Genomic DNA, 12691 nt, shown 5'->3' with positions numbered 1-12691 from the left:
TGTTCTGGGCCCTGGGTTGGGTCAGAAGTGGCAGAGCCTAGTGCAGGAGTCAACCTCCTGCCCCAGGGCCCTATGGGCTACTCTCATCTGTGGTCTGAGGGCCTCTCGTAGGTTTCTCCTTGCCAAGGTGAAGCCTCAGTGTCTACAGAGGACATGATTTCTCCAGGCCTTTAGCATCGTGAGAACCAGGGTGTGTGTTCCCAGATTTGTTACTCTGACCCTTATCATTCATGGGCCACATAAAGACCCCTACAGTTTTCCTTCCAGAGCCCTGGCCCCTCCAAACATCTCATACCAATAGCTGGCCTCTTCAGTAAGCTCACACACTTGCTGTCACAGCAGTCTGGGTATTGGAGTATCTCTCCATCTTCCATCTCCCATCTCCCAGTGACACAAGTGACCTCTTGTCCAACTGTTTACTCTGCTTTCTTGATCTGCTCCTGCCATTAGCAAGTCATACGAACTGGGACATGTCTCCCTCTTTCCCCACTTTGCACTCTTTCCATGGCTCATCTGTCCATCTGCAACCACATCCTCCTCAATATCGATTGAAGGTTCTGTCGTTGAGAATACAGTGATCCATAAACCTGCAAAGGAGACAGGGTCTCAGATTCAGCCTGGAGGGTGGGCAGGTATCCTTAAAAATAGCTCCCATGGCTGCCTCAGGGCAGACTGGGCAGGGGTAGTAATAAAGTAGGGTGGTTGAAGAGTTGGGCAGGTGGCAGTGAAGGGAGCAGACACATCCCCAGCCTCCCACAGGAATGCCATAGACATTTGTGCCTGCTCAGAAGTCATATACACAGGGTGAAACACAAAGGTGGAGGCAAATATTTAACTCCATTGAGCGCTACCACTGCCCAGATTCTAGAGCCAAATCTCCTTACTAATACCCAAATTTCTCCTTCTGTTCCCTTACTCTGAGTGGAGATCAAACAATGTCTAAGGATTTCAGGGAGAGGAGAGTACTTCCCTTGGTCTCCCTACTCTAACCTCTCCCGTTCTACCTGGTCATTGGACTTTTAATGAGACAGTGGCGTGGGCTTTGGATCCATGGCATGGTTTCCTCTGGACGTACTCCTGGATTGTGGGACCACCAGAAGCTGAAGTTCTGAGCATCGGTCAGAGGGACTCTGAAGACCTGATTGGGGACTGAATAGGTTGGGGAAAGGGCAGGTTATTGGAATTCCTTCAGGTTCACTGCTCACAGCCCAGCCTACCAAATGGGCCCAACCAGGTACTGAGAAGTCCTAGGAATGTGGTCACCACACCCTGCTTCACTTCCGGATTCCAGTATCTCACACCCTTCATAATCCGATGAATTAGCCTTGATTCTTCCTATTGCTAGTAAGCCCATCTCCAGGAGAGCTTTCCCAAGTGCTAAGATGGTAGAAAAACATGTGGTCAACTCACATAGAAAATGTACAAGATATCGGGGGGGGGGTGGGGGTGGGGGGGGGTGCACATCTGTGATCCCAGCACTTGGGAGGCTGAGACAGAAGGATGGCCAGGAGTTCTAGGCCAGCCTGAGCTACATAGTTCAAATTCAGCCTGACATACAACGTAAGACCCTGTCTCAAAAAACTAACTACTGCTGGGGATTTAGCTCAGTGGTTTCGCCGCCTGCTGTGCAAGCGCAAGGACCCAAGTTCGATCCCCGGTACCAAAAACAAAAAAACAAAAACAAACAAAAAAACCCCACAAAAAACCCCCACAAAAATATAAAATAAAATGAATGAGGAAGCAGGATAATAAGGATAAGTGACTTACTAAAGGTGAGATGTCTGAAAAGAGGCAGAACCTGGATCTTGTGCTTCCATATCTGATTCAGTTTATATTTTATGGTGCTCATTTATCATTCAAGCCTACTTTCTCCAACTTCTTCTCTGTCTCTCTTCCTAGCCCCCTCCCCCCACATGTGGTCCATGCTGTCCCAGCCATTCATCAGAAGCACAAATACATCTTTTTACTTACATGTCTTTAATAACACCTTCTGTACAGCTTTATGGTACTTCATGTGGCTATTCTGGTGCACAGAATAATTCCCATGTTCTGAGGTAATGGGGGGAAGCCTCGTGGGCACTGGTTCCTTCTGGTCTGAAATGAGAACAGTTACTCTGAGTACTTGGCAGATGGGGGTATTTGATTTTCTGATTCTCTCATCTCCACACCAACTAGCTACACCTCTCCTAAGCACATCTGATTTTCAGGAATCAAATCACCATGGCTGTGACAGAGGAGGGAGGGAACTGAGGTGCTTGGCCCCAATGTTTTCAGACTGAAGAATTTTTCTTTCTTTTTCTTTTTCTTTTTTTTTTTTGTGGTACCGGGGATTGAACTCAGGACCTTGTGCTTGCGAGGCAGGCGGCAGAACCACTGAGCTAAATCCCCGGCCGTGGCTGAAGAATTTTTAGAATGTGTCCACCTCAATGCCTCCCAGAAGTCTTCTAGATTAAGGTTTGATTCCAGATGCTTGGGTCATAGTGGTGATAATATTCAACACACTTTACTTGCAGTTGTCTTAAGAGTTGATGTTGCTACATGGAGAGTAATTCCACCCTGACTAGAAATTCATACAAGGTCAACCTGAGAAAAAAAATTATGGTATATATTTTTTAAATGATTCCTGTCTAGGAGGTGATATCAAACATTGGCCATTAATCCTTCCCTGAAGTTGGCTGGAGCATTAAGATGTGCTGAAATTGGCTGAAGTGTGTTTGGAAGGATACCTTGCACTGTCTTTCCTGATATCAGATTGTCAATGCTTTGGGAAGAAGTGGACAGAAGCATGAGCCTAGGGAACCAGACCAATCCCTAGGGCATGTTTTCCATTTGGGGACATTTACTTTGCTTCTGTATCCAAAAATAATCTTCTCAGTGGTATGCTTATTCAGAATTTTGAACACAGGAGTAGAGGCATGACACAGCAGCAGGACTTAATGTAGACTACTAATATAAAGTGGAATACATGGATTTTCTAGAGATAATAACAATAAAAATAGCAAATACTTAATGAATGTGCTTGGCACAACTGTATTATTACTTTACAGACGGGAGCTAGAGGCACAGAGAAGTTTAGTCATTTACCCAATATCACATAACAAGCATGTGGCAGAGACATGAATTTAAATTAACCCAAGAAGCTTGGCTCTAGAGCCCACGCTTTTACCCATCATAGTAAACTACCTCCTAAAATAACCTCATCAGGGCTTCCAGGAAAGACCAAGCACTTGAACTAATAGAACCAGCCCTAGGATGGGTTCCCCTGTGCACAGCTGCCTGGGAGTCCTGTCACGGATGTCTGATCACCTGGAGCAGCCTAGAGTGGAGTAGGGGACACGACACCACTGATTAATACAGATGTGGAACACTGCCTCCCTAAGCTCTGCTAAATGTGGGAGCAGGGAGGGCTGGAACTTGTGGGTCACCCTCCGAGTGGATTAAACCAGTCCCAGAGGGAAGATTAGTTGGGGAAAGGCTGGGCCTCTTGGGAAAAAGTGGCTAGTCTGCTGCCTACAGTCATAGTCACCTCCTTGGAGCCCATTCCCTAGGCTTTGGGAGAATGGCTATGAATAGCATGAATATTTTCCACTCTAGTTTCACAGAGATAGAGCATGGTGGTCTGTAGCAGTTACAAGACAGTACAGGTTGTTTCCAAGATACAATTCTGTAGCTTCAGTACTGCAGTAAGTCTAGCCATTTGGAAAGGCCGAGGGGCTCAAGCTCTGGCCAGTTCTTATCTGTGCTGAATGGTGTCATTCACGCTCCTGTTTGAAAAGCCAGAACTTCAGTGCCCTCTGCTGGAGTCTACAAGTGGCATCTCCGGCCATCTAACAAGTGAGTCACCAACTAGGCAGCACCGAGGGGCTAGGAGAACTAGGAGAATGAGAAGACATCCCAGCCAAGTTTGGGAAACCATCTTTTGCTTCCTCTGACGGGATCAAAATCAGAATTACAATCAGGACCAGAAAATGAGAACATAGGAGATAGATGTTCAGCTTTTACCAAAGTCTCCAGGTTTAGCCTTTCTTTGAAAAAAAATTCATTTAGAACTGGAAGTGAGAGCAGCTCTGAGGACTTGTAGCTCTGGAAAGAATGATAAGGGTAACTAGCAGTGAAGGAAACTGGATCAAAGCCCTTTGGATGTACAAGGCATGGATGTCGGGGTGTGTATGGCTACAGAGCAGTCACTGGAGTGTATCTGGCAGGAAGGGGTCACCTGTCTCAAGAACCAGCAAAAACAAAACAAAAAAACACCCCCCCAAAACAGCATAATCTCTCCTCCCCACAACCCATCACCATCCATTAACCTGAGACACTCCTATCAGCGAGCAATGTCCCGAATACCCGAGCACCTGGACTTGTGTTAGGTACGGTAAGATCCAGCCTGACCTAGAGTCTTCAGATAACAAGGTAAGGGAGTTGTCCCAGCAAAGGACCAGATAAGAGGAAATTAGTCTAAAATTAAAATCAAGAGCCTGGGCTTTAGCTCAGTGTTTTGGCACCTGCCTTGCAAGCTCAAGTTCGATCTCTGGTACAAAAAAAAAAAAAAAATTAAAATCATGACACTCCTGGACCAGGAGGAGTGTGTGGGTGTGAAGCCTACAGTGGAGAGGAGAGCAGAGCTCAAAGCAGGCAGTAGTCAGATTTAGCAAAGGAAGAGGCAGAGATATAAGAATGTGCTCCTCTGGACAGGTCAGAAGGGAAGGCTAGGACTCAAGAGACCAGGCCATAAGGTCCTGAACAAACACTGGAAGCTGGGCTGACCCTGCAGAGCAGCTCATATTAGGGCTAGGAAAGGTGAGTCTGGGACGGACAGCAATCTGCTAACCAATGGATGTAATCTAGTTATTGGTTGGGGGAGTGCCTGCGAGGGGAGCTGTAGCTGTCTCTCAGGACCTAGAGTGAGCTAGCTAGCATTTTCTGCTCCAGGAAACTGATGGCTAAAAATACTGCTTTTCAGGCATGCTATCCTGGTCAGTATATCTTAAGCAGTGGGCAAAGATAACCCAGTCGTAGGAAAGGTATATGTTCCATATGTAAGTAGTTAACTTTTATATACTTTATGACTTTTCCTCTAGTCATCTCTTGTACAGTTTTATGATAGGTCTTGGGTGTATGACATACATTATTTAATCTCCACAACAAAAGACATTCTCTCCATTTACAGCTGAGGAAACTGAGGCACTGTGAATTTGCTTAGGTGTGAGTTAGCCCCTTCAAACTGAACACCTTTGGGTAGCTGATAAAAAGGAATTTCTAGATGATCTGTCTATTTGTGATAGTGGGGTACTGAGGTCTCCCACTACAATTGTGTTAGGGTTTATTTGGTTTTTCATGTCTATTAACGTTTGTTTTGTATAGTTGGGGGCATTTGTATTGGGTGCATAGATATTTAGGATTGTCATCTCTTCCTCTTGGACTGTTCCCTTCACAAGGATGTAGTGACCATCTTTGTCTCTCTTAATTAGTTTTGGTTTGAAATCTACTTTGTCTGCAAATAAGATTGCTACCCCTGCTTTTTTCTGGGTTCTTGTCATGTGGAGAACTGTTTTCCATCCTTTTACTTTCAGTCTATGAGTTTCTTTTTGAGTTAGGTGTGTTTCTTGTATACAGCATATTGCTGCATTTTCCTTTTTAATCCATTCTGCCAGTCTATTTATTTTGATTGGTGAATTGAGGCCATTAACATTGAGGGTTATAATTGATAGATATTGATTTATCCTTGTCATGCTGTTTTACTTTTTTTTTTTTGGTACTGGGGATCGAACTCCAGCCCTTGCGCTTGCAAGGCAAGTGATGGAACCACTGAGCTAAATCCCCAGCCCATGCTGTTTTACTTTTGTTGGCTCTTTTATTTCTTATTTTTTCCCCCTTTCCCTTTAGTGTCTTACCTTGCTTGATGGCTTCCCTCTTTTGGGCCTCATGGAGTTGTGACCTTCATTGCTTTTTTCTGGGATATTGTTTAGAATTGCTTGTAGTGCTGATTTGGTGTTCATGAAATTTCTCAGGTGTTCTTTGTCGTGAAAGTATCTAATTTCCCCATCGATTTTGAAAGATAATTTTGCAGGATACAACAGTCTAGGTTGGAAGTTATTTTCTTTTAGGGCTTGAAATACTTCACCCCAGGCTCTCCTTGATTTGAGAGTTTGTGTTGAGAAGTCTGCTGTGATTCTGATGGGCTTTCTTTTGTAGGTGATTTGTTTCTTTTCTCTAACTGCCTGTAGGATTTTGTTTTCTGTTAGGTTTCTGGGATCTTGACTGTTATATGTCTAGATGTAGATTTTTTTTGATCATGGCTAGTTGGAGTTCTATATACTTCACTTATTTGTATATCCAATTCTCTACCTCTGTCTGGGAAGTTTTCTACTATTACTTCTGTGAACAGTTTTTTTATGTCAATTGTGCTTTCTCCTGTTTTTTCATGGACTCCTATCAGTCTTATGTTATTCTTCTTTGCATTGTCTAGCAGTTGTTGGATTGATTTCTTGTGGTCCCTTACTATTTTTAAGAAATCTCTATTTTCATGGTCTTTAACCACGATCCTGTCTTCTATATCTGATATTCTATCTTCAGATTCCCTTAATCTGCTGTGGATACTTTCAAGGGAGTTTTTGATCTCCTGAATATCTGTTTGAATTTGTTTCATGGGTTCCATTTTTTTTCTTATGTTGGGCGATCATGGTTTCCATTTCTTTCTCTTTTTTTGGTACCGGGGATTGAACTCGGGTCCTTGCACTTTCACAGCAGGCGGCGAAACCACTGAGCGAAATCCCCGGCCCTCCATTTCTTTCTTGTGCTGGGTATTCATGGCTTCCAGCATGTTTCTGAGCTCATCTATTTTTTTATCTGTTTCTGTTCTAGATCCTCTAATCATGTCTTTCACTCTGCTCACCATCTCTGTATTTATCTCGGAGATCATTTCTGCTTTGAATTTTTCTAGAGCCTCATTCATCTGTTTTGTTACCTCCTGTGCTATCAGTTCAGGGTATCCAGGTGGTTGGTTATGGGACTTTTCCATCTCATTTCCCCCAGGATTTACCCTTGGTGGGGTGAAGTCTGAGTTTGTGCCTTGCTTAAATGTCTTCTCATTTTTGTTTTTGGTACCGTCCTTGGTTTAACTCCTGGGTTGATAGTTTGAAATTGCTTATTGTAGGTATCTTTGTTGCTTGTAATTAGAACCCTTCTGGAATGATTGCTTCTCAGACGTGTCTTCCAGGTATAGCTGGTCTTTAAGTTTTGAGTCTCTAATGACTCTAAGGCTATCTCATTTTCCATATACTAGGAAGGTTCATTGACTAGATCAATAACAACACCTTAGCCCAAGTGGTAAAATCAGCAACACCATTGCATCAAGTACATCTTTGAAAATGACATTTTGTGGTAGTTATTAATCTATCACCTTTAGCTGTGTGAATTAAATCAAGATCGAGGACCAACCCAACATATAGTGAATAAACTCTTCAATATAACAACTTTACCCTTTGGGATGGGGAGTTAGAAGGGGTTGGGGAGGGAGAGACAGAAGGGAAGAAGGATAGGGAAGGTTAGCAGTGTGGCCAGAGGACACAGGTGAGAAGGAAAAAGAGAATAATGGGAAAATAAAGAAGAACTCTGACTGAGGACCAAAATAGGTACAAAAAGGGAAGATGAACAATGTGGGAGAGCAAGAGAGTGAGTGTAAGAGAGAGGGAAAGGAAAGAGAAAAGAAAGAAGAAAAAAGAAAAGAAAAGAAAGGAGAGAAAAATATTTGCAAAGAGTGGGAAAAAAATTAAAGATAAGAGGAGCAAAAGAAAAGAAAAGAGAAAAAAACCAAACTAATAATACTAATTTTGGGAATAAAGAATAATAATGAAGATGAAGGGCCTCTTTCAGGGTATGTCGATGCTGTCACACTAGATAAAGTTGGTAGCAGTGTGCAGATAGAAGTCAGTGAGTCTCAGCAAGCCAGTCGCAGACCCTTGAGATTCAGGCAGATTTCTGGCTGCAAGTCCCAAGTTGAGCTCCCTGTCCTCCTGCAGGGTTGAACTCTGCAGAGTTGTATTGCAGGTTCCAGTTGCCCTTCCCCCGAAGATAGTCCCGGTCCTGATGGGAGGTGAAGATGACTCCAACTTACCCAGTACAGTGGTCTGGTGGTCCGGTGTCCTCTGTGTCTTTGTAGTGTGGAACCAGGTGGCTGTACAGAAAAGAGGCCAGAGAAGCGGGGGTGGGGGTGTGTCCAGTGGATTCCTGCCGGGGCTCGGGCTGATTCGTGTGTTCTGAGCAGCTCTCGACCTTGGTACGACATCTGCAGACCTGCCTCAAAAAGGAATTTCTGAAGTTGAGGATAGAACAAAGTATGCACCCCACACCCTATTTTCCTCAGTGATTCTTCTATTTTGGTTTAGTAGCAGGAGAGAAAGGAAGGAAGGAGGCAGGGATTGGCAGAATGTTTGATTACACGTGTTGACTCACCTCAGAGTTTTCCTTATGACTGTAGTAAGAAAAGCTTGAGTGGGCCCTTTTTAGTTAAATGTTGATACACTCACACCTACTAGGAGAATAAAACCTATCTTTTAAAGAAAAATTGTGAATGACTTAAAAATATGACAGTAAGAGTGTTTAGGGTGAAAAGGGTGAATATTAATAGATTAATTTTTATAGTTGCTGCTAAAGGCTCCTCTTGAGAGCCAGATAAGATTTAGGCATGGGAACAGATTGAAATGCTAGAGCCAGTGGACAGGAAAGTGTCAAGTGTCTTTAAAGAATGTACAGTAGTCTGGCTTATCTGTGAGGAATATGTTCTAAGATCCTCTGTGAATACTGAAACTATGCAGTTCCTAACCCTATATATGCCATGCTTTTTCCGACACATAAATACCTATAATAAAGTTTAATTTATAAATGAGGCACAGTAGGAAATTAACAATAACTAATAATAAAATAGTACAGTTATAAGATTTTATAATGAGCCAGGCATGGTGGCACATGCCTGTAATCCCCGCACTTGAGAGGCTGAGCCAGAAAGATTGCCACGAGTTTGAGGCCAGCCTGGGCTACACAGAGTTCAAGGCCAGCCTCAACTATATAAAGAGACCTTATCTCAAAACAGCAACAACATCAGTAACAAAGATTTTGTGATGAAAGTTATGTGAATTTGGTCTGTCTCTCAAAATATCTTTTTGTACTATACTTACTCTTCTTCTTGTGATGATGTGAAATGATGACATAATGCCTGCATGATGAAATGAAGTGAGGTAGATGACACAGACATTGTGAAGTAGCATTAGGCTACTATGTAAGAATTACTTGAACACAAGCACTGGGACACTTGATAGCATATCTGATAACCAAGACTGATACTAAGTAGCCAACAGGTAAGTAGTATATATGGCAAAGGTGTGCTGGAAAAAGAGATTACTCATGTCTCAGGCAGGACAGTGCAAGATTTCATGATGCTACTCATAACAGTGCACAATTTAAAATATATGAGTTGTTTATTTTTGGAAATTTCTATTTAATATTTTAGGTTGATGGCAGATAAATAGCAGAAAGTAAAAATGTAGATAATGGGGGAAATTCACAAGGTGAAATCAGCTAGACAGAAATTAAGGACCAAAGAATCATTCTGGAGAAAGAGTAGATTACAAATGAGAGTCCTTCAAAATTGTTTGGCTTGGCCAGATGTGGTGGTGCATGCCTATAATCCCAGAATTTGGGAGGCTGAGGCAGGAGGATTTCCATGAGTTCAAGGGCAGCCTGAACTACATAGAGAGACCCTGTCTCCAAAAAAAAAAAAAAAAAAATGGTGGCTTGTAGAACTAAGGATGAGTAATACATCAGGAACTGTGGGTTCCCTGAATTTTATACACATAAAAATTAAGATGACAAGCCAAGTATGGTAGCGCATGCTTATAATCCCAGTACTCTGGAGGCTGAGGAAGGAGGACTACTATGAATTCAAGGCCAGCATGGGCTACATAGTGAGTTCAAGGCCAGCTTGAACTACATAGCAAGACCTCTTAAATAAAAAATTGGGATGAGAAAAGGAGATGTAAGCAAAGTGGATGCAGGTTTTCTAGGAGCCAAAAAGTGCTGTATTTTATTTATAATCTCCCTGTACTTTTTGTGAATTTCCCAAACAAATTCTTGTATAGAAAGGAAAACAAAATGTTTTTAAAAAATACCAACTGTGGGGCCAGGGATTTAGCTCAGTGGTTCTGCCGCCTGCCTTGCAAGCACAAGGACCTGAGTTCGACTCCTGGTACCAAAAAACCCAAAAAACAAAAAAAACCAACTCTGAGCCAGGCATGGTGGCACATGCCTTTAATTCATGCTACTCAGGAGGCTGAAACAGAAGAATCTTAAATTCAAGGTCAGCCTAGACAACTTGGTCAGATTCTGTCTCAAAATAAAATTAAAAAGGGGTGGAAGCTGGGCACAGTGGTACACACCTGTAATCCCAGCCCTCAGGAGGCTGAGGCAGGAGTATCATCACTGCAAGTTTGAGGCCAGCCTGGGCTATATAGTGAGTTCAGGGCCAGCCTGAACTACAAAATGAGACCTTGTCTCAAAAAACAAAACAAAACAAAAAACGGGTGGAGATGTGGCTCAGTGGTAGAGTCCTTGTCTAGTGTGTGTGAACCCCTGGGTTCAATCCCTAGTAATGGAAAAAAATAAAAAGCAATTATGTTTTTAGTTTCTATTCAGAGGTTGTATATATGTATATTAGACATACAGTGTGATGTATTATATTAATGTGGTCTTTAATATTAAATCATCATTGTATTCCTGGAATAAGCCCTACTGATTATAGATGATTGTCTTCAGTATATTCTTAAATTTTATCTGCTAGTTGGATTTGTTAATTTATATTTATATCAGTTTATGGCTTCTTTTGTATTCTTATTTTTATATTATTTTGTCAGTTTTGTTGTGGTATTATAAAATTAATTATTTTTACTGTTTTCCCCACTTTTTTTTTTGGTACCGGGGATTGAACTCAGGTCCTTATGCTTGCAAGGCAGATGGCGGAACCACTGAGCTGAATCCCCAGCCCCTTCCCCACTTTTAAGAATGGAATTATTTGTATCTTAAAAATTTGAAAAGGGCCGGGGGTTTAGCTTAGTGGCATAGCATCTGCCTGGCAAGCTCAAGGTCCTGAATTCGATCCCCAGTACAAAAAAAAATTTTTTTGACAACATTTCCCTGAGCTCTGCCAACTTTATTTTTTTCCTTTTGGTGTACTAGGGATTGAATCCAAGGGCTCATACATGCTAGTCAGGCCAGTATGTGTGGTTTGTGTGTGTGTGTGTTTGTGTGTGTGAATTTTTTTCCTGAGACACAATCTTGCTAAGTTGCCCAGACTGGGCTCCAGTTTGCCACTCTCATGCCTCACCCTCCATAGTAGCAGAGCAGAGATTACACACATGCACCACTGTGCCTGCTAGAGCCTTTTCTTTTCCCCCTTGTGGAACTGTTCAACAGTAGGGTGTGGTGGCAATGCCTGTAATCCTAGCACTCTGGAGTCTGAGGCAGGAGAAATGAGAGTTCAAGAGCAGCCAGGGCTATATAATGAAACCCTGTCTCAAAAACTATTCAACAGGGCCAGGGATTTAGCTCAGTGGTTTTGCCACCTGCTGCGCAAGCACAAGGACCCGAGTTCAATCCCCAGTACCAAAAAAACCCAAAAAACTATTCAACAAATTTCATTTCCTTTCACTATTGATTTAATGAGGGCTTATATTTATTTAAGTTTTTCTTGTAATATAAACATTTTAAAAAGGCTTTACTTTTGATGAAGTACAATTTATTTTTTCTTTTATCATTTGTGTTTTTAGTGTCACATCTAAAATACCTATCCTAAGGTTATAAAAATTAATTTCTATGCTTTCTTCTAAGAATTTCAAAGTTTTAGTTTTACATTTATATCTATAATCCATTTTGATTTAATTTTTTGCATATGATATATACAGGTCCAATTTCATTCTTTTGCATGTGAATATTTAGTTTTTCCAGTACCATTTATTGAAAAATCTATTCTTTCCTCATGGAATTCTTTTGGAAAGCACATGCACTGAATATCAATTGACCATAAGCATAATGGGTTATTAAATTAAAAAATTTTAGTACCTTTTGTAGTACATAATGATTACACTCATTTTGAGGAGTCAGTACATGAACATAAGACATCTTAATTCTTTTTACTTCCCCTTTCCATTCTCTTCCACCCATGTTTTTGGACTCTGAATTCTATTTCATTGGTCTATAAGTCAATTTTTTGCTTTTGGAGTAACAAGAGATTGAACCTAGGGCCTTTGCACTGAACTGTATCCCCAGTCTTTTTTCTTTCTTATTTTTGAGACAGGGTCTTCCTAAATTGCTGGATTGCCCAGGCTGGGCTTGAATTTAGGACCCTCCTGCCTCAGCCTCCCAGTGTGCACTATAAGTGTGCACTACCATGCCTGGCTCATATATCAATTCTTATACCAGTATCATACTGTCTTGATTACTATATCTTTGTAGAATATTTTAAACTGAGAATTGTCTTTGATCAAGATTGCCTTGGCTAGGGCCAGGGATTTAGCTCAGTGGTGCCGCCACCTGCCTCACAAGTGCAAGGTCCTGAGTTCGATCCACGGTACCGAAAAAAAAAAAAAAAGATTACCTTGGCTGTTCTTCCTTCCTTCCATTTAAATTTTAGGATAGCTTGTCA

At 41.9% G+C, this 12691-nt stretch overlaps 1 protein-coding gene across 1 annotated transcript; it reads right to left on the bottom strand.

Moving 5' to 3' along the window:
- Positions 1–57: 57 nt before the first annotated feature.
- Spmip11 (sperm microtubule inner protein 11) lies at positions 58–11381 on the bottom strand. Its single transcript, XM_087199963.1, has 5 exons — positions 11375–11381; positions 8114–8296; positions 1972–2094; positions 1005–1149; positions 58–587 (listed from the first exon to the last, which is right to left on the bottom strand). Exons 1-5 carry the CDS (start codon positions 11379–11381, stop codon positions 539–541), a joined length of 507 nt encoding a protein of 168 aa, XP_087056089.1. The 3' UTR covers positions 58–538.
- Positions 11382–12691: the final 1310 nt, after the last annotated feature.

Source organism: Heterocephalus glaber, unplaced genomic scaffold, assembly GCF_053883595.1.
Source record: "Heterocephalus glaber isolate CG9 unplaced genomic scaffold, H.glaber_assembly_v1.0 deba00001733, whole genome shotgun sequence".
Taxonomy (NCBI): Eukaryota; Metazoa; Chordata; class Mammalia; order Rodentia; family Bathyergidae; genus Heterocephalus; species Heterocephalus glaber.
This window is presented reverse-complemented; position numbering and strand designations above follow the sequence as displayed.